This window comes from Anomaloglossus baeobatrachus, chromosome 3 (assembly GCF_048569485.1).
Source record: "Anomaloglossus baeobatrachus isolate aAnoBae1 chromosome 3, aAnoBae1.hap1, whole genome shotgun sequence".
In the NCBI taxonomy this organism is placed as follows: Eukaryota; Metazoa; Chordata; class Amphibia; order Anura; family Aromobatidae; genus Anomaloglossus; species Anomaloglossus baeobatrachus.
This window is the reverse complement of record NC_134355.1, coordinates 107081277-107105118: the sequence shown is the minus strand read 5'-3', so window position 1 is coordinate 107105118 and position 23842 is coordinate 107081277. Positions and strand designations below refer to the sequence as shown.

The 23842-nt window shown below is 47.6% G+C and overlaps 1 protein-coding gene across 1 annotated transcript in view; it reads right to left on the bottom strand.

The window, feature by feature from the left end:
- Positions 1-23842, bottom strand: part of FANCL (FA complementation group L) — a 107124-nt gene that overhangs the window by 76619 nt on the left and 6663 nt on the right. The window contains exons 3-6 of the mRNA XM_075339370.1: positions 20059-20119; positions 17302-17358; positions 6123-6220; positions 2080-2176 (exon numbers count right to left, since the gene is read on the bottom strand). Of these exons, the coding sequence (XP_075195485.1) occupies positions 2080-2176; positions 6123-6220; positions 17302-17358; positions 20059-20119 (313 nt within the window). The remainder of the gene's footprint in view (positions 1-2079; positions 2177-6122; positions 6221-17301; positions 17359-20058; positions 20120-23842) is intronic.

The following is a 23842-nucleotide window of genomic DNA, read 5'->3' as shown; positions in this document are numbered from 1 at the left end:
AGTAATTTCGCCAACTGTGAAATGGCTTTAAAAGAAAACAATTCTTCAGACAATTTACTTAATAACTTAAGCTCTCAGAAGTAACAGTAGTCCTTACTAACGACAGTACGAATTCATTACAATATCCACTTATATATGTATGAAAATAGGCAGAACATTTATGGAGGCTCTTAATGCCTCCGCGAGACTCGTGTAGGAGAGATTAATACTTTCGGCACGGCGATTTTTAATTATTTGGTCTTGAATATATACACAAATAGAAGAACTGCTTTGTTGGGCTGAAACGGGCAAAATCGAAGCCGGTTTATTAAAAAAGGAATAAAGTATTAATTGGATAGAAAGTTTTCTTAATATTTGAAGCAGAATTCTCTGTTGAGGAACAGAGTTGTATATATTCTTCTGGAAACAATACAATGAGGGGTATTAAGAGACGAAAACAAGAATATAACATTTGTGGGTCTTTTTATTATTAAAGAAACATGCTAAGGGTTAGAAAATGAGCTGCCGATGCCTCAATATTCAAAGGCATATCATAGGGGGCCAATACAACTAGGGCTGGTGTAGGTAACATCTGTCCCAATGGAGTCGAAGCCTTCCCATGGCAATTAAGGTCGTCTACATCAATGGTAGTTGTGCAAGTTCTCCTTCCAGATGTGAGCGACAATCAGTATATCATGAAGGTCTAAGATTCCTAACAATCCTATATTGCACTGACCTTTGGGACCCTTGTTCCTTTCAAGCCTATCCATAGTATTCCTTTACACTTAAATTGCTGGTAATCCTCCAGAATGTAATCCTCTATTGATGGGGCCCACCTCCAGAATGTAAGTAGCGGAATTGTCAGCATCGTGCTTCCACCAGATTATGGTAGTCCTCCACTTATTACTATTTTTTTAATCTGAAGTTGTCATTTCTCCTTAAAGGAAACCTGTCACCGGATGTGTATAATACTTATCTAACGGTCGGTGCGGAGCAGACAGGTCGGATGGGTCCTGCGCAGGACCTCACTGTCAGCTAATGTAGAACGCGTCATCCATACTAGCTTCAGAAGGAGGACAAAGATGGCTCCGCACTGACCGTTAGGTAAGTATTATACACATTCGGTGACAGGTTCCCTTTAACAAGGACATTCTATTATGTTCTTCTGCCCACTCTCGCTTCATCACCCAAAAAAGACCCTCAATAATCTGATCTACGTACTGCACATCTATCTCCTATTGCTTTCTTCGGGGAACTTGGTTTCCCTCTTTCCGAGGTTTCTAAACCAGAGTTTGGTGATGACATCTAAACTTAACATAGCCCATTTGATCCAGTTATCCATAAACCAGGCTTATTCCTCGAAAGAAAAAGTGCACCCTTCCGTTTGATGGCCACTTATACCTGAGCGGTGTGATTGTAGACGTACCATAAATCCGCATATATACAGCTGTGTAAAGTCACCATGTAGTCGTCACTTCACACTTTTGCCAAATTTTATAGGGTGAACGTTATTCCATAAATTGATGCAGTTCTGAGATACGCACTTGCAGATCGCTAAAATTGGCGGCCACAATCTTTTTGTCCCACCCTAGGCATTGCTTCACGACATTCAAAGGTTTCATTTTCAAGGCAGACAAGAAAAATCGCTTTTTGTTGCTTGCCAAGAGGTCTTTTTTCATAATGTTCATTGGTGGACACAACACGCACCTAATAGAATTTTTTATTTTTCTTCAGTTATGAATGTTTTCTTTAATAAGAGGTTTCTCATTTTTGGGGTTCTTTTATGGTTATTATTCAATGTTTAGAATGCATTTATACTCTTACTCTTATTGCTATATACAAACTGGTTGCAGTGGATGCAGGAGCAAACACTTTCCTGCTTCGCGTCCGCCTTTTAGTGGCAGCAGCTATAACCCAAGCTCCTGTGTCCTCAAATGAACACCATGAGAAAAGGCCTTTAATTGTACAAATAGTCAATTATATGGTTTTCTGGGAATTCAAAATAATTGATAATTCAGGACTTCTCAATTCCTCCCCAATAAAACAATCATTAAAAGCAACTTTAAGAGAAAAGCAAGATAGCAATATACCGACACTTACCCTTGTACCAAGCCTCACAATAATTACATGTTCACGTCCTGAAGAATCTTCAATTTTTAATTTAATTGTACTGAATTCATTATCTACAAATAATAATCTGAAAAAAGTAAAAAAAATATATATATTTTAGAACACCTCCACTTTATTGACTTTTAATTACTATTGCTTTTTGTTACTTTTAAAACAAATACCGGACAAACCATTTTTTCACGAAAACTCCATAAACATTTTGAACGGTCCTTTACAAGAACATCTAGAATAGACTTTCCAGTGTGTTCAGCTGTTTCTATGTATTTTCCCCTTTTGTATTTTATTATTGTCATTAATTACGTTTTCATTTTTATAGTCCTATTAGGCTGCTTTCACACATCCGGTTTTTGCTGTGCGGCACAATCCGGCGCTTTGCAGAAAAAAAGAAACCGTTTTTTTTTTGCCGCCGGTTGCGGTTTTTTTGCATAGACTTACATTAGTGCCGTATTGTGCCGCATGGGCTTGCGTTTGATCCAGTTTTTGCCGCATGCGGCAGATTTAGCCGATGTGGCGGCCGGATGGAACGTTACCTGGCACGTTTTTTTGTCCGGCAGAAAAAAAAACGCATTTGCAATGCATGCCTATGGACGCCGCATGTGGCGTCCTGCGGCAAACACCGCATCCGGCCGCCACATGCGTTTTTTCCACTATGCATGCTCAGTAGCCTGCCGCAAGCGGCAAAAAACGGACGGGCCGCATGTCAACAACTTATGCAAAGGATGCGGTATTGTCGCCGCATCCGTTGCATAGGTTTTAGAGCCGGATCGGCCGGTTTTGCTAAAACCGGAGGTGTGAAAGCAGCCTTAGATGACTTATAAGAGAAATGTTAAATTGCAGTATTATATTGTACTGATTTTACAGTAATCCCTGTAAATGTGAAAAGCCAAATCCTCCACTGAAGAGCTATGGGGGCCTTTGTTAGACCCTAAAAAGTCACTTTTTGTTTCTTTAGATGACATTTTTAGATTAATGTATTTAGTACAAATTATGTGTCCAGATCACCCGTGGCCGGTAGCGGATGGTATCACCTGTAACCGGTGGCGGATGGCGGACGGGATCACCCGTGACCGTGGGGCGAACGGCAACACCAGTAACCGGGAGCGGACAGGATCACCTGTAACCGGTGGCGGACGGGATCACCCGTGACAGGCGGTGGACAGGATCACCCGTGATCGGTGGCAGACAAGATCACCCGTGACCGTGGGGCGGACGGCATCACCAGTGACCGTGGGGCGGACGGCATCACCAATGACCGGGGGGCAGACGGCATCACCAGTGACGGACGGGATCACCAGTGACCGTGGGCGGACGGGATCACCCACAGCGTTCATACCACACATGACTGACTGGTAGCGTCTGGATTGTGTATGACCAGCTTACAGATAGTATTTTGAATGGCACTTTTGCAGATGTAAACATATAACTGAAGTTAAGTCTACTGGCATCTACGTATTTTGCCTGGACGCAGCTGCTCTAAATGCCCTGTATCAAGAGATTTCACTGCTGTTTGCCCAAGTCTGAACAATGTAATTAAGTTTCAGATGAGCTAATTTAAATGAGATTAAACTTTGACAGACGTATTTGCATTGTAAATGTGAAAGCGTGTTTGCCGTTTCTAATAAACATTTAAAACTATAAATTATTGGAATTATTACAGAGGGTGAAATACATTGTTCATTCAGGTTCCAGTATGCCTTATACCAGTGCGGAGGTGAGCACAGCACTAGAGATTAGAATTTTATCACCATAGATCACAAGTTTTAGACCAAGTTCTCTGGCCTGCTCTCTTCTATATTTTGTCAGACACTTGGTATAGGAAAGGTTAAAGGGAAATCTCGTCATGAAAAGGTTAGGATATATTTTGTAGAAAAATAAAGGAACACACACATGACATAAGATTTCAGAAAATAAATAGAAAGGGGCATTAATTATAGCAATTATCTCAGAATTTAGTGTAAAAAAAAAAAAAAGTCACAAGTTATGGCAAGTCATTTTTAAACCATAATTTCTATCTCTTACTTTTTTTTTTCCTGTCTCTCATCGCTTTTAGAAAAAGTGGACAAAGTTTAGCTCGGATGTAGCACTACACACATTATATTACACTGCAGGTCACTGGTGTAGATTACTATTTCTGGTGCTCACACAGCACGAGACGTATTTTTCACTTTATAAGATGCACCGGATTATAAGATGCACTCCAACTTTAGACATAAAAAAAGGTAAAAAAATAAAACATGGGGTCCGTCTTATACTCTGGTGTTGTCTTACCGGAGAGGGGCAGCAGTGGCAGTGAAGCACGGTCACAGGAGGCAGAGGTTGTGCTGGCAGGTGCGGCGGGTCAATGGCGGCGGCGTCCATGATGGCAGGTGTGGCGGGGTCCATGGTGGCAGGTGCGGCGAGGTCTGTGGTGGCAGGTACGGCGGCATCCGTGGTGGCAGGTGCGGCGGCGTCCGTGGTGGCAGGCGCGGCGGGTCAGTAGTGGTGGCAGCAGCGGGTGAGTGGTGCAGCAGGCCAGTGCGGTGAGTGTCCCATTGACCGCGGTCCCGGTTCAAATGATGGCGCCTGGAGTGACGCATGCGCAGATGGAGCTCTTATCCAAGGGCTCCATCTGTGCACGCGCCCGCTCCCGGCGCCATAATTTGAAACTGTGACCGCAGACACACTGGGTACACATTGGTGGAATCAGGGTCTCTGTCTATACATTATGCTGCTCTCAGATTTATTGGCAATTACCTGATGACAGATACTCTTTTAAAAGCATGTGTCTAAGACGTAGTAGCAGAGGATGGCTACTACACACTGTATAGAGCTGTGCTGTTCCAGCACCGTACACTGTTTACTTCTCGCCATCAAACCTGTTATCAGCTGATTAGAGAAGGTGACAAGTTTTGGAACTCCACAGATCTGAAATTGATGGCCCATTATCATGAGAATTTTACCTTGTAATCATGATATCACTGATGTTTCGGAGTGATAAAATATCAAACAGATGGTGCTCCGGCCATTGTATAGCAACTAGCCAGTAATGTACCGGGTGTCCACCACTAGTTCTCTTAGGGTACTTTCACACTTGCGTTCAGTGCAGTCCGTCACTATGGAGAATAGCGCAGTCCGTTAACGCACTGCGCTATTCTCCATAGACTTGTATGGACGACGCACTGTAACGCAAGTGTCAGCGTTGCATCAGCTGGACGACGCAGCGTTGTTATTTTGATGCTGCGCCGGGCGGGAGGAACGCAGCATGTAACTTTTTTTGAGCAGCGCAATCCGTAGGATTTCACTGCGCATGCTCTCTCTGGCTCCCTGCACCCGTAACCAAGGTAAATATTGGGTAACCAAGCAAAGTGCTTTGCCGATATTTACCCTCGCTACGTGTGCAGGGAGCCCGACACTTCCCCGCTTGGCTCCGCCCCCTCCCGCACTCCACTCCGCATGTATGCGCGCACACACACACTCACTGTCCTCAGTGCCATGGCCCGCTCGGCTCCACCCACTCCGCACTCCGCCCCCCGCACACATTCTCGGCGGCCGAACGATCAGCCGAGCGCCTGGCCGCCGGCATGTGAGAGCGCTCAGCTGAGCGCCCGGCCGCCAGCTATTGAGAGCGATCAGCTGATCGTTCACAATAGCCTGCTGCCGGTAAAACTGTAAAGAAAAAAATAAAAATAAATTAAAAAAAAAAAAAAGCTTTCCGTTGTTTTGTACGATCCGTAGCATCCATTGTGCCACTATATGCAACGCATCCGTCACACAACGCAATGCTACGGAAGCTGTCCAACGCAAGTGTGAAAGTAGCCTTAGCCTTACATCCTGCTGCTACATATGTCTTCCAAGCTGCTTCCTCAAGAGTAAACTATGGTCACTGCCCGCTCCTGGGGTGGGATGGAATTATTTTAACATTTTAAGACATAAAAATTGCAAGGAGCCCATCATCAAAACTGCTGTGATATTGGTGACGGAAATCTGGTAGGTCAATATATCTAACACAATGGACGAAGACTCTTCACACTTACTTATCCCAGCCCAAGTCCTCAATGTCTTTCACAAGGGAGGAGTAATATTGGGGCGCAGGTGACGCTTCAATGGAATTTGTGTTCTTCAGAGCCGCATCCTGAAATAGAACATTATTCAGATTGTGTATTTGTGTAATGCTGTGACACACGTAACTGCAATCACACGGCATATGGAGGATTCCAGACATATATCTCACACTGGAGATTACCAACTTGAGTATGACCCTGTACAGGCATACAGATACAGAGGCATTGTAAAAAAATATATACACAGTGCAGTATCAGGATATTTTTTTAATGGATGTCTCTGTATAGATTAGTATACTACTTCAATGGAGGAAAAAGGGATATCAATGTACAGTCCTAAAGGGGTGGAGTACAACATGCGATGCACTATAAATAATATTTTACTGGAAAAATAGCCTTTATCTATAAATACTAACAGAGGGCATAAAACCGAGTCCTATGTTAATTCTCCATGTACTGTGTTTTTCCAAAAATAAGCCAGCCCTCCCCCAAAAATAAGCCATTGCAGGAATTTTTGGCCTTTTCGGAGCAAGCCTTAAATATAAGCCCTAGCCCAAAAATAAGCCCTAGTCGCAGTTCAATAATGAAGTGTCCGTGCAGCTAAAAAAGTTAAACAATACTTCAGGACACTTCATTATAGACAGCAGACAACCCCAAAAGAGAAAAGAAAAGACAGAAGACCCCGCAATTATACTCACCAGATGCCAAACGGGAGGACCTTCAGCGGAACGCACACCCACACACACCAGATCACGCACCCACACACAAGATTGTGCACATCCCCACACACCCCAGATCACGCACCCACACACATAAGATCGCGCACACCCCCACACACACCAGATCACGCACCCACACGTAAGATTGCGCACACCCCCACACACACCAGATCACGCACCCACACACATAAGATTGTGCGCACACCCCCACACACACCAGATCACGAACCCACACACATAAGATCGCACACACACCCACACACCACACATAAGATTGCGCCAATCCCCACACACACCAAATCACGCACCTACACACATAAGATTGCGCACATCCCCACACACCCCAGATCACGCACCCACACACATAAGATCGCACACACACCCACACATCAGATCACGCACCCACACACATAAGATAACGCACATCCCCACAGACAGCAGATCACGCACACACACACATAGGATTGCACGCACCCACACACATAAGATTGCGCACACCCCCACACACACCAGATCGCACAAACAATGACACATCAGATCAATGCCCCATTTTCCCTGAGGAAGCTGCCTTTAGGGCGGCGACACGCATTGGGGGGGTTCAGGTTCCTTCCTTATCATGGTCATTTCCCCTTTTACCTGGGACTTGCTTTTTGTGGATACCTCTATGTTTGATTTCTAACGGGTGTGGCATTTATGGTTGTTTGCTTGCATCAGTTAATGATCCTTTAAGCTTATTTCTCTGTGCATGTGTTCAATCCCAGCATGGCTGTGGTCACACTGCAGTTTTGCTTTCATGCTTTTCCTTATTATTGTTGTATTGCAGGCATTTTTTTCTGTACACATACTCATTAAGCCATTTCCCTGTGGGGTTCTAACACATGTTCCAAGGTGCTATTTATCTGAAATAAGGGTTTTTTTGGGGGGGTTATCATGCTTTATTATATGCAAGCCCCATTGTTTGTGTTTTTTCACTTTTTAGAGTGTTTTAAATGTTTTTAATAGAATTTTGGTGTTTCATGTAAATAAAGATAATTTGTAATTTCTACATAACGTTTGGTGATCCCATTTGTCGCACACCACCTTTCTCTGTTTTTTGGATTAGATCACTCACACAAATCACACATCAGATCGCATACACACTCACCACATCCAACGATACCGATTGCTTCTGGCTGACAGAGAATCCTGGGATGAAGTGCAATGGAACGCATAGAGGACTTGCAGTGAAATGCATTGATGTGTTCCACCGCAGAGTCCTCATATGTTCCACTTCCCTTGCTGGCCGGAAGCTATCGGTATCGCCGGAAGTGGTGAGTGAGTGTGTTGGTGCGATCTGATGTGTGTGTGTATATGAGTATGAGTGTGCGATCTGATGTGTGTGAGTGTGCGATCTGATGTGTGTGAGTGTGCGATCTGATGTGTGTATGTGTATGAGTGTGCGTGTGCAATCTAATGTGTGTGTATGAGTGTGATTATGTGTGTATGCGATCTGGAGTGTGTGGCCAGAAGCAGGGGAGGACGGTGTGCAGTATACCTGCTGGGACCGCCTGCCGAAGACCGCAGGGGGATGCAAGAGCCACACAGACGTCCGGAGTCTGATAAGTATGAGTCTCCTGGGAAGGGAGGGGTCTGCTTTTTTTTGGGGTGAGGGGGCGGGAGGTAAACTTCCACAAAAATAAGCCCTACCGCTTTTTTTCAGGGCAAACAAAGAAAAAAGTGTTAAACAGTGTCATATTTTTGGAAAAACACAGTATGTAGCAGGCTCAGGAGCTGAGGAACATGAACTACCCTTTGGAATGTAGACTGAGTGGGCGGAGACTGAATACATCAGACTCACTCTATTATGGGACTCCTAAAATGCATATGTTGATATCAGGATTGCACAGCCATTCAGACATGGGTTTCCAAAGTAAGCACACCAATCTCATTAGGTCTTAAGGCCCCGTTACACGCAACGACGTATCTAACGATATATCGCTGGGGTCAAGGATTCCGTGACGCACATCCGCCATCGTTAGCGATGTCGTTGCGTGTGACACCAACGAACGGCCGTTAACAATGGAAAATACTCACCAAGTCGTCCATCGTTGACACGTCGTTCCTTTTCAAAAAATCGTTGCTTGCTGAGGAAGCAGGTTGTTCTTCGTTCGCGAGGCAGCACACATCGCCACGTGCGACACCTCGGGAACGACGAACTACAGCTTACCTGCGGCCGCCAGCAATGCGGAAGGAAGGAGGTGGGCGGGATGTTACGGCCGCTCATCTCCACCCCTCCGCTTCTATTGGGCGGCCGCTTAGTGATGCCGCTGTGACGCCTCACGGATCGCCCCCTTAGAAAGGAGGCGTTTCGCCGGCCACAGCGACGTTGCTAGGCAGGTAAATCCGTGTGACGACTCCTAACGATATTGTGCGTGGCACACAATATCGTTAAGAGTCGTCACACGGACTTACCTGCCTAGCAACGTCGCTGTGGCCGGCAAAACGCCTCCTTTCTAAGGGGGCGGTCCGTGCGGCGTCACAGCGGCATCACTAAGCGGCCGCCCAATAGACGGGCGACGATTTGCCCGTGACGCACAACCGACGGGGGGCGGGTGCTTTCACCAGTAACATCGCTAGCGATATCGCTGCATGTAACACCCCCTTAAAACACCTATTTAATTTTGAGTGCAGTTTATATTGCAAAATTTGGTAACAGATCAGCTTTAAAATAAGCTTTTCTAATGTAATGGGGCACTAGGTCAGATCTAGGTTAAGAAGGGAATTTTGTTTACTTACCGTAAATTCCTTTTCTTCTAGCTCTAATTGGGAGACCCAGACAATTGGGTGTATAGCTACTGCCTCCGGAGGCCACACAAAGTATTACACTTAAAAGTGTAACGCCCCTCCCCTTCTGCCTATACACCCCCCGTGGGATCATGGGTTCCTCAGTTTTAGTGCAAAAGCAAGAAGGAGGAAAGCCAATAAACTGGTTTAAGTAAATTCAATCCGAAGGAATATCGGAGAACTGAAACCATTCAACCTGAACAACATGTGTATACAAAAAAACAGGGGCGGGAGCTGGGTCTCCCAATTAGAGCTAGAAGAAAAGGAATTTACGGTAAGTAAACAAAATTCCCTTCTTCTTTGTCGCTCTATTGGGAGACCCAGACAATTGGGATGTCCAAAAGCAATCCCTGGGTGGGTAAAATAATACCTCATGATAGGGCCGTAAAAACGGCCCCTTTTCTACAGGTGGGCAATCGCCGCCTGAAGGACTTGTCTACCTAGGCTGGCGTCCGCCGAAGCATAGGTATGCACCTGATAATGCTTGGTAAAAGTGTGCAGACTCGACCAGGTAGCCGCCTGGCACACCTGCTGAGCCGTAGCCTGGTGCCGTAATGCCCAGGACGCACCCACGGCTCTGGTAGAATGGGCTCTCAGCCCTGAGGGAACCGGAAGCCCCGCCGAACGGTAGGCTTCAAGAATTGGTTCCTTGATCCACCGAGCCAAGGTTGACTTGGAAGCCTGCGACCCTTTACGCTGGCCAGCGACAAGGACAAAGAGTGCATCCGAGCGGCGCAGAGGTGCCGTGCGGGAAATGTAGATTCTGAGTGCTCTCACCAGATCCAACAAATGCAAATCCTTTTCACATTGATGAACTGGACGAGGACACAAAGAAGGTAAGGAGATATCCTGATTGAGATGAAAGGAGGATACCACCTTAGGGAGAAACTCCGGAATCGGGCGCAGAACCACCTTGTCCTGGTGAAACACCAGGAAGGGAGATTTGCATGACAGCGCTGCTAGCTCGGACACTCTCCGAAGAGACGTGACCGCTACTAGAAAGGCCACTTTCTGTGAAAGGCGAGAAAGGGAAACATCCCTCATAGGCTCGAAAGGCGGCTTCTGGAGAGCAATTAGAACCCTGTTCAGATCCCAGGGCTCTAACGGCCGCTTGTAAGGAGGGACGATATGACAAACCCCTTGCAGGAACGTGCGTACCTGAGGAAGTCGTGCTAGGCGCTTCTGAAAAAATACAGATAGCGCTGAGACTTGTCCCTTGAGGGAGCCGAGCGACAAACCTTTTTCCAACCCGGATTGCAGGAAGGAAAGAAAAGTAGGCAAAGCAAATGGCCAGGGAGAAACTTCCTGAGCAGAGCACCAAGATAAAAATATCTTCCACGTCCTGTGGTAGATCTTGGCAGAGGATAGTTTCCTAGCCTGTCTCATGGTGGCAATGACCTCTTGAGATAATCCTGAAGACGCTAGGATCCAGGACTCAATGGCCACACAGTCAGGTTGAGGGCCGCAGAATTCTGATGGAAAAACGGCCCTTGAGACAGCAAGTCTGGCCGGTCTGGTAGCGCCCACGGTTGTCCTACCGTGAGATGCCACAGATCCGGGTACCACGACCTCCTTGGCCAGTCTGGAGCGACGAGGATGGCGCGGTGGCAGTCGGACCTGATCTTGCGTAGCACTCTGGGCAACAGTGCCAGAGGAGGAAACACATAAGGGAGTTGAAACTGCGACCAATCCTGAACTAAGGCGTCCGCCGCCAGGGCTCTGAAATCGTGAGACCGTGCCATGAAGGCCGGAACCTTGTTGTTGTGCCGGGACGCCATTAGGTCGACGTCCGGCATCACCCAGCGGCGACAAATTTCCTGAAACACGTCCGGGTGAAGAGACCATTCCCCTGCGTCCATACCCTGGCGACTGAGGAAGTCTGCTTCCCGGTTTTCTACGCCCGGGATGTGAACTGCGGATATGGTGGATGCCGTGCCTTCCACCCACGTCAGAATCCGCCGGACTTCCTGGAAGGCTTGCCGACTGCGTGTCCCTCCTTGGTGGTTGATGTATGCCACCGCTGTGGAGTTGTCCGACTGAATTCGGATCTGCTTGCCTTCCAGCCACTGCTGGAAGGCTTGTAGGGCAAGATACACTGCTCTGATTTCCAGAACATTGATCTGAAGGGTGGACTCTCGCTGAGTCCACGTACCTTGAGCCCTGTGGTGGAGAAACACTGCTCCCCACCCTGATAGACTCGCGTCCGTTGTGACCACCGCCCAGGATGGGGGTAGGAAAGACTTTCCTATTGACAATGAGGTGGGAAGAAGCCACCACTGAAGAGAATCCCTGGCCGCCTGAGAAAGGGAGACGTTCCTGTCTAGGGACGTCGACTTCCCGTCCCATTGGCGGAGAATGTCCCATTGTAGTGGACGCAGATGAAATTGCGCGAAAGGGACTGCCTCCATTGCTGCTACCATCTTCCCCAAGAAGTGCATGAGGTGTCTCAAGGGGTGCGACTGGCCCTGAAGGAGAGATTGCACCCCTGTCTGTAGTGAACGCTGTTTGTCCAGCGGAAGCATCACTATCGCTGAGAGAGTATGAAACTCCATGCCAAGGTATGTTATCGATTGGGTCGGGGTGAGATTTGACTTTGAAAAGTTGATGATCCACCCGAAACTCTGGAGAGTCTCCAGCGCAACGTTCAGGCTGTGTTGGCATGCCTCTTGAGAGGGTGCCTTGACAAGTAGATCGTCCAAGTAAGGGATCACGGAGTGACCCTGAGAGTGCAGGACAGCTACTACTGCTGCCATGACCTTGGTGAAGACCCTTGAGGCTGTCGCCAGACCGAAAGGCAGGGCTACGAACTGAAGGTGTTCGTCTCCTATAACGAAGCGTAGAAAACGCTGGTGCTCTGGAGCAATCGGCACGTGGAGATAAGCATCTTTGATGTCTATAGATGCTAGGAAATCTCTTTGAGACATTGAGGCGATGACGGAACGGAGGGATTCCATCCGGAACCGCCTGGTTTTCACATGCTTGTTGAGCAGTTTTAGGTCCAGAACAGGACGGAAAGACCCGTCCTTTTTTGGCACCACAAACAAATTGGAGTAAAAACCGTGACCTTGCTCCTGAAGAGGAACAGGGATCACCACTCCTTCTGCCTTTAAAGAGCACACCGCCTGCAGAAGAGCATCGGCTCGGTCGGGAGGCGGAGAAGTTCTGAAGAATCGAGTTGGAGGACGAGAACTGAACTCTATCCTGTACCCATGAGACAAAATGTCTCTCACCCAACGGTCTTTGACCTGTGGCAGCCAAATGTCGCAAAAGCGGGAGAGCCTGCCACCGACCGAGGATGCGGAGAGAGGAGGCCGAAAGTCATGAGGAAGCCGCCTTGGTAGCGGTTCCTCCGGCTGCTTTCTTTGGGCGTGACTGAGCCCGCCAAGAATCTGAACTCCTCTGATCCTTTTGAGTCCTTTTGGACGAGGAGAATTGGGACCTGCCCGAGCCTCGAAAGGACCGAAACCTCGACTGTCCCCTCCTCTGTTGTGATTATTTTGGTCTGGGCTGAGGTAAGGATGAATCCTTACCCTTGGACTGTTTAATGATTTCCTCCAATCTCTCACCAAACAGTCTGTCACCAGCAAATGGCAAACTGGTTAAGCACTTTTTGGAAGCAGAATCTGCCTTCCATTCCCTTAACCACAATGCTCTGCGTAAAACCACGGAGTTGGCGGACGCCACTGCCGTACGGCTCGTAGAATCCAGGACAGCATTGATAGCGTAAGACGCAAATGCAGTCATTTGAGAGGTTAAGGACGCTACTTGCGGAACAGATGTACGCGTGACAGTGTCAATCTGCGCAAGACCAGCTGAAATAGCTTGGAGTGCCCATACAGCTGCGAATGCAGGAGCATACGACGCGCCGATAGCTTCATAGATGGATTTCAGCCAGAGCTCCATCTGTCTATCAGTGGCATCTTTAAGTGAAGCCCCATCTTCCACTGCAACTATGGATCTAGCCGCAAGCCTGGAGATTGGAGGATCCACCTTTGGACACTGGGTCCAGCTCTTGACCACGTCAGGGGGAAAGGGATAGCGTGTATCCTTAAGCCGTTTGGAGAAACGCTTATCTGGATAAGCGTAGTGTTTCTGAACTGCTTCTCTGAAGTCAGAGTGGTCCAGAAAAGCACTCAATTTACGCTTGGGACACCTGAAATGGAATTTCTCCTGCTGTGAAGCTGACTCCTCCACTGGAGGAGCTTGGGGAGAAATATCCAACATTTTATTGATGGACGCTATGAGATCATTCACTATGGCGTCACCATCAGGTGTATCCAGATTGAGAGCGGTCTCAGGATCAGAATCCTGATCAGCTACCTCTGCCTCGTCGTACAGAGAGTCCTCCTGTTGGGACCCTGACCAGTGTGATGAAGTCGAGGGCCGCTCATAGCGAGCTCGCTTAGGCTGTCTGGGACTGTCGTCCGTGTCAGAGCCGTCACCCTGGAATGCATGGGACACCTCCGGAGCCCGGAGCTGTTCCAACTGAGGGGGACCAGGGGGCAGTGATTCAACAGTGCCCATGGCCTGAGTTACTGGTCTAGACTGCAAAGTTTCTAGGATTTTAGTCATAGTCACAGACAATCTATCAGCAAAAGCTGCAAACTCTGTCCCCGTCACCTGGACAGTATTCACAGGTGGTTCTCCCTGGGTCACCTCTAGCAGAGGCCCCGGCTGAACAAGTGCCACAGGGGCCGAGCACTGCACACAATGGGGGTCAGTGGAACCTGCCGGTAGAGTAGCCTCACATGCGGTACAGGCAGCATAGAAAGCCTGTGCCTTGGCACCCTTGCTTTTTGCGGACGACATGCTGTTGTCTCAGAGCAATCTAGGAGGGTATATAGTGAAGAATTACCAGCGCCCGTACAGTGCAATGTATAGCATGCAAGCATAAAAATACAATTGTACACTTCGGCACTAGTGGGGTAGGCACCAGAGGTGCCGCTTACCGCCCGCTGAAAGCGGGTGTGTGGTCGCTAGAATCCCGTGCCTGGGTCTCCCATAACTTGTCTCCCCTTCTCCAGCTCAAACTGCACGCAGGAATGGCTGCCGGCGTTCTGTGAAGAGGGGCGGACCCTGGGCGTGCCTCAGACGAAGAGCGGGAAACCAGCGTCCCACTGTGCTCAGTGTGAGGGCTGGAGTATGTAAAGTAGACTCCAGCCCTCGGCGCTGACGTTCTGCACAGCGTCCCGCCCCCACCCTGACTGGCAGGCCTGGGGGCGGGAACGAAACGAAACTAGGCCGCAAAAAGCCGGGGACTGTAGTAGTAAGCGCGGCCGTCAAATATGCACGGCCAGCGCGGAAGTCCCCGGCGCACCACAAGTCCCAGCCGCGCCGCAGTTAAAACTGACAGCAGCGGCCGGCGCGACCGTTTCCAAACCATTAACTCCTTCAGCTAGCTGAAGATAGTGTGGCACAAGCGCGCAGCGCTGTTGTCCCGGGCGCACTAACACACCCAGCAATGCTGGTGTGTGTGTGCGCGATTTGCACGGGGACACAGAGTACCTTAATGTAGCAGGGCCCTGTCCCTGACGATACTCAGCTCCATGTCCAGCAGATCCCAGGGGCTGTGGATGGAGCTCGGCCTCAGTGCCTGGAGACCGGTAAGATCCCACTTCACCCAGAGCCCTAAGGGGATGGGGAAGGAAAGCAGCATGTGGGCTCCAGCCTCCGTACCCGCAATGGGTACCTCAACCTTAACAAACACCTCCGACAAAAGTGGGGTGAGAAGGGAGCATGCTGGGGGCCCTAGTATGGGCCCTCTTTTCTTCCATCCGACATAGTCAGCAGCTGCTGCTGACTAAACAGTGGAGCTATGCGTGGATGTCAGCCTCCTTCGCACAAAGCTTGAAAACTGAGGAACCCGTGATCCCACGGGGGGTGTATAGGCAGAAGGGGAGGGGCGTTACACTTTTAAGTGTAATACTTTGTGTGGCCTCCGGAGGCAGTAGCTATACACCCAATTGTCTGGGTCTCCCAATAGAGCGACAAAGAAATACACGTTACTTTAATAGCTCCTAAGGACCGTTTCACACATCTAGCATTTCGCTGGATCCAGCACGCATGCAGTGCAGTACATTCATTTACAGTGGAAGCGCGACACCATACGGACAAATGCGGTTGTGTATGAAGCACACAACCACACAGTGTTGCGCTTCTACTGTAAATGAATCTACTGCACTGCATGCGTGCCGGATCCGGCAAAATGCCGGATGTGTGAAACGGGCCTTAGGAGCTATTTTCCTAAATACCGCTGCACTAATGTGATTTATAAACGTGGTGTGTTGGGGATTTATGTCTTTATGGGGTACTTTGCACGTTGCGACATCGCTACTGCGATCTCGTCGGGGTCAAATCGAAAGTGACGCACATCCGGCACCGGTAACGACGTTCCAACGTGTAAAGCCTAGAAGCACCGATAAACGATCGCAAAATCGTCGAAAATCAGTGATCTGTGTAGTGTCGGTCATTTCCATAATTTCGCTGCAGCGACAGGTACGATGTTGTTCATCGTTCCTGCGGCAGCACACATCACTGTGTATGAAGCCGCAGGAGCGAGGAACATCTCCTTACCTGCGTCCCGCCTGCAATGAGGAAGGAAGGAGGTGGGCGGGATGTTTACGTCCCGCTCATCTCCACCCCTCCGCTTCTATTGACCGCCTGCCGTGTGACGTCGCAGTGACGCCGCACGACCTGCCCCCTCAGGAAGGAGGCGGGTCGCCGGCCAGAGCGACGTCGCAGGGCAGGTAAGTGCGTGTGAAGCTGCTGTAGCGATAATGTTCGCTACGGCAGCTATCACAAGAGATCGCATCTGCGATGGAGGCGGGTACTATCACGCTCGCCATCGCTACAATCGGCTAGCGACGTCGCAGCGTGCAAAGTATCCCTATGCCTTGTTGGGCTTTTTAAGTGTTTTTAAGGTCTGTCCTTTTGTGTGCTCTTGTTGCTCTGTGAGCCAGGACATGTTTACACTATATGTACAATAAAGTTTTTGTCACTTTTTCAAACTATTTAGTGTTTGGTGATCCCTGTATGGTATACCCCTTTTTTCTTTGCCATAAATGTCTCTAGCTTGTATACCGGGAGATCCCAACGGGTGGTGCCCTTCTTATATTTAGAAGTGATTTATAAATGTGTTGCAATAGCAGGACTACTTTGAGGCTTTATTTTCCTGCATTAAAATAGCCGAGTGGCAGACAAGTCGCAGGCAACCTGAATATCAATTGTGACTTGAATTGATGTCATCATATGTGACTTGCGACCGGCAATAGAAAATTCAACGTATTTGGCGACATCTGCGACTGTGTTGTAGGTCGAAAAGGGACACATAGCAAGTCGTTACATCCAATGTTGTCCAATCTGTCAGTGCAATTTCAGAATCTCGTGACACACCATGTAACCCTAGGCCTAAATGATTATTAGGAGAATCGCTAATCGCTGTCACTACAAAATGACAAATGTTCAATAAGCGAGGACTGATTCTGCTTCACTTTGTCAAAGTTAAACAGTAAGCAATATCATTGTATCATCTTAAATATATGCATTAATATTATGCAAATATATACTTTACATGGCTGCCAAGCCGAATAACACGGATCAATGCTACTTACCAATATGGTCTTTAACTCAATCATGAAGCTGCTCAGATCTGGACTGCGCTGTAACCTCTTCAGAAAGAATAAGTCAAGAGAAATATTTTCATAAGAAACATTTGTCCAATATATCACAATGTATTCTACATAAATATGTATCATTGCCATGCTATGACCCACCTTTATACGTAAAACAATTTACAATTTCATCAAATTAAACATGTATTTGAAGAGTGGCTAAAGTTTTTGTTTTTAATATAATCCCTTCCGGTTTGTTACAACCTCAGCACTTTAACCCCTTCACATGCCGCTGTTAATAGTGAAAGCAGCATGTGAGAAGATTGACAGAGGGAGATCACGCCCTCTGTCAGCCCATCAGCATTCCTCACAGTCCTCTCCCAGGGTGCCAATTGCTGTTTTGGCAACAAGGAGTGATAACAATGGCATGTCACAGAGGTGTTACGGCCGGCTGACAATCCAGTGGCAGTGAGTGTTATAAAGTTGGCAAGCACGTGTGGTTTTCTGATGGTTACCTGTTTTTGCAGCAGTGGACTCTATGACCTTGGGAAACTGTCAGTTTTTCCTCTCAGTTGCCAGCCTCTGACCTCCTTTATAAACTTCACCTTGTGGGGATTTGGGTGCAGTTTATAGCTGTTCCTGGCTGTGGTCTGCAGCAGTCGTCTCCTCTTGTTGTGCCAGAGACTTCTGTGGTAGATGCTCCTAAGAGAAGTGTTTGACTTTTGCTCTCTACCTGGGCTCAGGTGGTAGCATTTGTTTCCCCTGTATTGTTTCCTTCTGTTTCAGCATTAGTGGTGTTGTCAAAGAGCTCATACCTTCCAACCTTGCTTAAGGTCCAGATCAAGGTTTGCCTAGGGTGAGGTATTCCTGCTCGGCGACAGATGCCAAACCTCTATAGGGCTGATGATGGCAGTAAGGATGAGCTGCAGGGTGTTATCAGGGGTCACCACTTCCTCTTTCCCTAGCGATAGGGCATTCCTTTCCCCTTCTCTTTGTATTGTACTATACAACCGGTATAGCTTCTATTCCCCGGCTGTGACACCGTCTCAGCCTATCAGATCTGTACAGAGGCGGGGTCTGATAGCCGGTCAGTCAAACACTGACAGGTTAGATAATGTACTGTAATACATAAGTAGTATGGTGTATTAATGCGATTAAGGACCAATAGGCTCAACATGTTATATGATGTCTCTGTTATGGCAAAAAAGGTCCATAACAAGGAATGTGATTAATGCCACATTTATTTACCCACTAGCCAATAGGTATTAGGGTACAGCCACCCATACCAGTATAGTTATAGCCTAAAACCTTTCTAAAAAAAAAAAAAGCTCCGATCTGCGATCTGTGTGGGGGACGGTGCACCCGGACCTCCACCTATCAAAACTTTAGACATGCTATTATAAAATGTCAAAAGTTTGAAGAAATGACAATTACTCTCAGGTTTAAAGTGGAAATCCTTGGTAGGATCGGCAGCATTCTTCTTCTATATGTGGGTAGGTATAATTAGAAGATACCTTTTTTTGCGCTTGAAGAAAGGTCAGTAAAAAGTGATACATAACCATCTCCTCCCCAGATGGAGCCATTAAAAGGAACCGAGAATGTGAAGAGGCCGCTGACACACAGTAACAAAGATCAACTTAAAAGAGATGCAAGAGCTAAAATGAAACGTAAGGAAATAAATAGATGAAACTTTAGAGCTTCCGTGTCTTTCTCAAGTCGTTCTGAAGTCAGTCTTCGATGTGACAAGTTTGTGCTCGCCTTTTAGCCAGTTTAACAAAACTAAAGGTTTTCACATAAAACTTCATCAAGTTTCAATAAATTCAGATAGAATGTGGCATCCACTAAAGCTTACAAGTATCGTGTGTTACACTGACGGCCCCTGTACTCCCTTATATTCAGCCGCCACCGTTTGTCCCATCTTCCCCGACACAGCTACACTCGGCCGAGTGCTCATGCGTTCTCTATGGGGAGAGCGGAGTTAAACCCCGCTAAACTCCCACAGCGGCTCATCAGCCTAAAGGCCGCTTTACACGCTGCGATCTCGCCATCGGTTGTGCATCACGGGTAAATCGCTGCCCGTGGCGCTCAACATCGCTCTGACCCGTCACACATACTTACCTGCCTAGCGACGTCACTGTGACCGGCGAACCGCCTCCTTTTTAAGGGGGCGGTTCATTCGGCATCACAGCGACGTCACTAAGCGGCCGCCCAATAGAAGCGGAGGGGGCGGAGATGAGCAGGATGAACATCCCGCCCACCTCCTTCCTTCCTCATTGCGGGCGGCCGCAGGTACGGTGAGGTTCCTCGTTCCTGCGGTGTCACACGTAGCGATGTGTGCTGCCGCAGGAACGACCAACAACATGGGTCCTGAAAAAGCAACGATAATTGGGAACTGGACAGCATGTCAATGAGCAACGATAAGGTGAGTATTATCGCTCGTTAGCAGTCGCTCGTACGTGTCACACGCAACGACGTCGCTAACGAGAGCGGATGTGCATGACGAATTCCATGACCCCCAACAACATCGCATTAGCAATGTCGTTGCGTGTAAAGCGGCCTTAAGAAGCATTGAGCAATTCAATTCAAACCGCCCGATCCCCATCTCCCTTATGTTAACTGTCGGGGGGAGAGTCGAGAGGTCTCCTATACACATTAGATTGTCGTCTGATCCTGCCATGTTGTCTGACTTTTCTAATGTGTATTGGGGTCTTCAGACAACAAACTTAGGAAATCAGTATTTATACAGATGTCATGTACCTGCTTCACGATGTGCAGATATCCTTGAAGTACTTTCTTTAATTGCCAACTGCACTCTAACCTGCCGGGAAGTAGAAAATCTGGTTAATTACAGAACATCAAAAAGACACCAAAATGAAGCTTGTAGTGTAATAATGTATGATCTAATGCATACAGCAACTAATGTATCCTATGTGATGTATGTACTCCAGTCTCAGTGTCTCCTATGTGATGCAAAAACAGAAGTCTCAGTGTTTCCTGTGTGATGTACATAGAATAGTTTGAGTGTCTCCTATGTTATGTACGGTACATACATCAACCTCAGTGTTTATGTGATGTATATACTGTATAACAGTCTCAGTGTCTCTTATGTGATGTATATACAACAACTTCAGTGTCGCCTATGTAATGCTTACAGCAGTCTCAGTGCAGTGTCCCCTATGCAATTTTATATACATCAGCCTCAGTGTCTCCTATGTGAAGTATATAGAGCAGTCTCAGGTTCTCCTATGTGATTTATATACAGCAGTCTCAGTATTTCCTATGTGAAGTACATACAACAGCCTCAGTGTCTCATATGTGAAGTATATACAGCAAACCTCTCACTGCTTGAGTTCTATAAACAGTACATGAGCAGCGATGAATTTCCCTCTATGAGGAGACATGCAATGTAATATACATCTGTGTTCAGAACAAGTTACTGCTTTGAGCTCTTTGCAAAACTTTTCATTGCAAAGAGTCGACAACGCTCCAGACCGACACAAATCTGGAATATAGATTGAGAGTAGCAACATCATACATACCACCTATCATCACACTCCTGACCAAAGAGAAGCAGCTCCAGGCATCAGATTAAGGGAGATTTAATTAACGGTTTGACCAAATCTAGAAGAATAAATTTAAAGTTAACCTGTCAGGTCCAATATGCATCCAGAAGCACGAGCAGTTCTGGGTGTATATTGCTAATCCCTGCCTAACCGTCCCTGTATACACTAGCATAGATAAAGAGATCTTTAGAAAATGTATTTCTAAAGATACTTTATGGAATGCTAATGAACGCAGGTACTCGTCGAATGGGCATGATTTTCCCCCGATTAGTCCGCCCTCTTAGCAGTTCCGCTCATGTGCACTATGAAGCAGAAAGGTCTAGTGTGCATGCCCAAAAGTGCCGGGACTTCTGATCATGCACACTGACCCTAAACCTGGCATCTGAAACGGTGACAATGGACACAGGTACGCACGCCACCACTGATGACACTGAGCAATGACTAGCATGTTAACACTCCCGTGTGCTTGTGCTAACATTCTAAGTCGGGGAAATCACACCCTTGAGACTAGTCCCTGTGCTCATTAGCATATCATAAAGGATCTTTAGAAATACATTCTCTAAAGACCTATTCATCTATGTGTAGCGCCCCTGCGGTTAACTGGTGCCGCTACAAATAGATCTCCAGTAGTGGCAAGCTGAATTCCTGTCACCTGTGCCAAAAAACACCAATGTGTCACACCAACAACACCCACACCACACCATTACACACCACTAGAGGGCACTGACAGACACAGGATCAGCAGGGTTGGTCTCTGAAAGTATAAATCCAACCCCCCTGTAGTTAGGCCCCTGGGGAGAGCGGAGGGTGTGAGTGGGCGGAGTCAGTGTGTGGCGGAAGTGTGTGAAGGTGGTGATGTAAGAAACAGAGTAGTGATGGGCAGTCCGACTCTCTTTGGTGATCCGGTTCCCATGGCTCCGCTCACCAAAAAGAGCCGGATCTTTCAGATCGTTCTCGGCTCCTTATTAAATATGTGTTCACCCCAGGTGAACACATATTTAAGATTATAGTGACACTGCTGAAACCTCACCCACCCGTGGCAAAACCCCGCACACTTACAAGTAACCAATTAGATTGTTTGTTGAGTAGGCAGAGTTTAGCCACAGGTGGGCGGGGTGTCAGCGGCGAAAAGAGCCGTTTAGAGATTTTATTGGCTCACACTAGTGATCCGGTTCCTGTCAGTCACTGCAGCGAGCCGGATCTTTGTATCGGATCGTTCGCGACCGACACATTACTAAAACAAAGAGACTGAGGGAGTGGAGCAAGCAAGCTGCTGCATGCAGAGCAGCGACATGAAGGCAGAAAAGAGTGAAGTATGAGAGGCTGAAGCCACCTGGAGGCTGGATATAAGCCACCAACAGGAGGAGGAGTGCCCAGTTAGAGTGGAGGTGATCCAGACTCGGGGACAGAGGGATCCCTTGGAAGCAGGACCCAGGGCTCACCACGGGATCGGCACGCAGCGGGGAGCAAACTCCCAGGACAAGGTACAGATCCAGGTTGACTTGTCGAGTTTTGCACGACCAGTGGGATTCAGCGCCCACGATCAACCCCAAGAGTCTGAGGCAAAAGGCAGCACAGAGAGGTCCTGGGTAGAACCCGTTAAATTAGCTCAAGCTGCTCAGCGGCAGGACCAGAGAAACACCAGTTCTCCAACGGCTCCACGCCAGGGAGGACAACAAACCCCAGGAGTGCCAGGAAGAGTGTGGCCAGGTTCACAGCAAAGGTGGTGGGATTCAGCAACCAGAGCAGCCAGAACGTCCAGAGGCAGCCTTTTCCAGTTGCACCAGTAAAAGACGTGGACTGTGTTACTTGTGTGAATCTCAGTTATTGCCCATCACCTCTAGCTCATCTGCAGGACATCTGCGCGTTCCAATTTACCAATCAATTTTGCCCCTATCTACATAATGGGGAACAAGTGAAACGAAAAGTGTATCCACACCGTCGCATTTACAATCACAAAATTTTGCACAGACACCTCATGTGAACCAGGGAATGTCGTAGACTATGTTTTGACAGGAAAATTTAACCCTGCGCTTTACAGTTACTCTTCAAAAAACATGCCTCCATTAAAGTAAATGGAGCCTGGAACTACAGGTTATTAGTAGGAGCGGTGATTGGTTGGAACAAAAGACATTCATAGTATAAGAAGCTTATATGTGAGGTAATAAGAAGTCGGTAGGGAGACGGATAGAGAGAGACAGAGAGAGACAGATAGAGACAGACATGGAAAGAGACAGACGGTGAAAGAGACAGACAGAGACAGATGGTGAAAGACACAGTCAGAGACAGATGGGGAAAGAGATAGACAGAGACAGACCTGGAAAGAGATAGATGGGGAAAGAGACAGATGGGGAAAGAGACAGACCGACATGCAGACAGTGACAGAGACAGGTAGACAGAGAAGGAGGAGACAGCCAGAGAGACAGACAAAGATAGATGGGGAAAAACACAGACCTTGATAGAGACAGATGGGGAAAGAGACAGACAGAGGCAGGCAGACAGGGAAAGAGACAGACAGGAAAAGACACAGACAAAAAGACGGGGAGACAGACGGGGAAAGAGACCGACCTGGGATAGAGACAGACCTGGAAAGAGACAGCTGGGGAAAGAAACAGAGAGATAAAGACAGACGGAGAAAGAGACAGACGGGGAAAGACACAGATGGGGAAAGGGACAGACAGAGACAGACGGGGAAAGAGACAGACCTGAAAAGAGACAGACCTGAAAAGAGACAGACCTGAAAAGAGACAGACCTGAAAAGAGACAGACCTGAAAAGAGACAGACCTGAAAAGAGACAGACCTGAAAAGAGACAGACCTGAAAAGAGACAGACCTGAAAAGAGACAGACCTGAAAAGAGACAGACGGAGCACATTACTTGGGCAATTTAGTTAAATCTGTGTGGAATATCTGTGGTGTTGAAATATATGTTGTGAAATGCTTCTATTAGCTTAGTTTTTGCCTTTTAACAATTACATT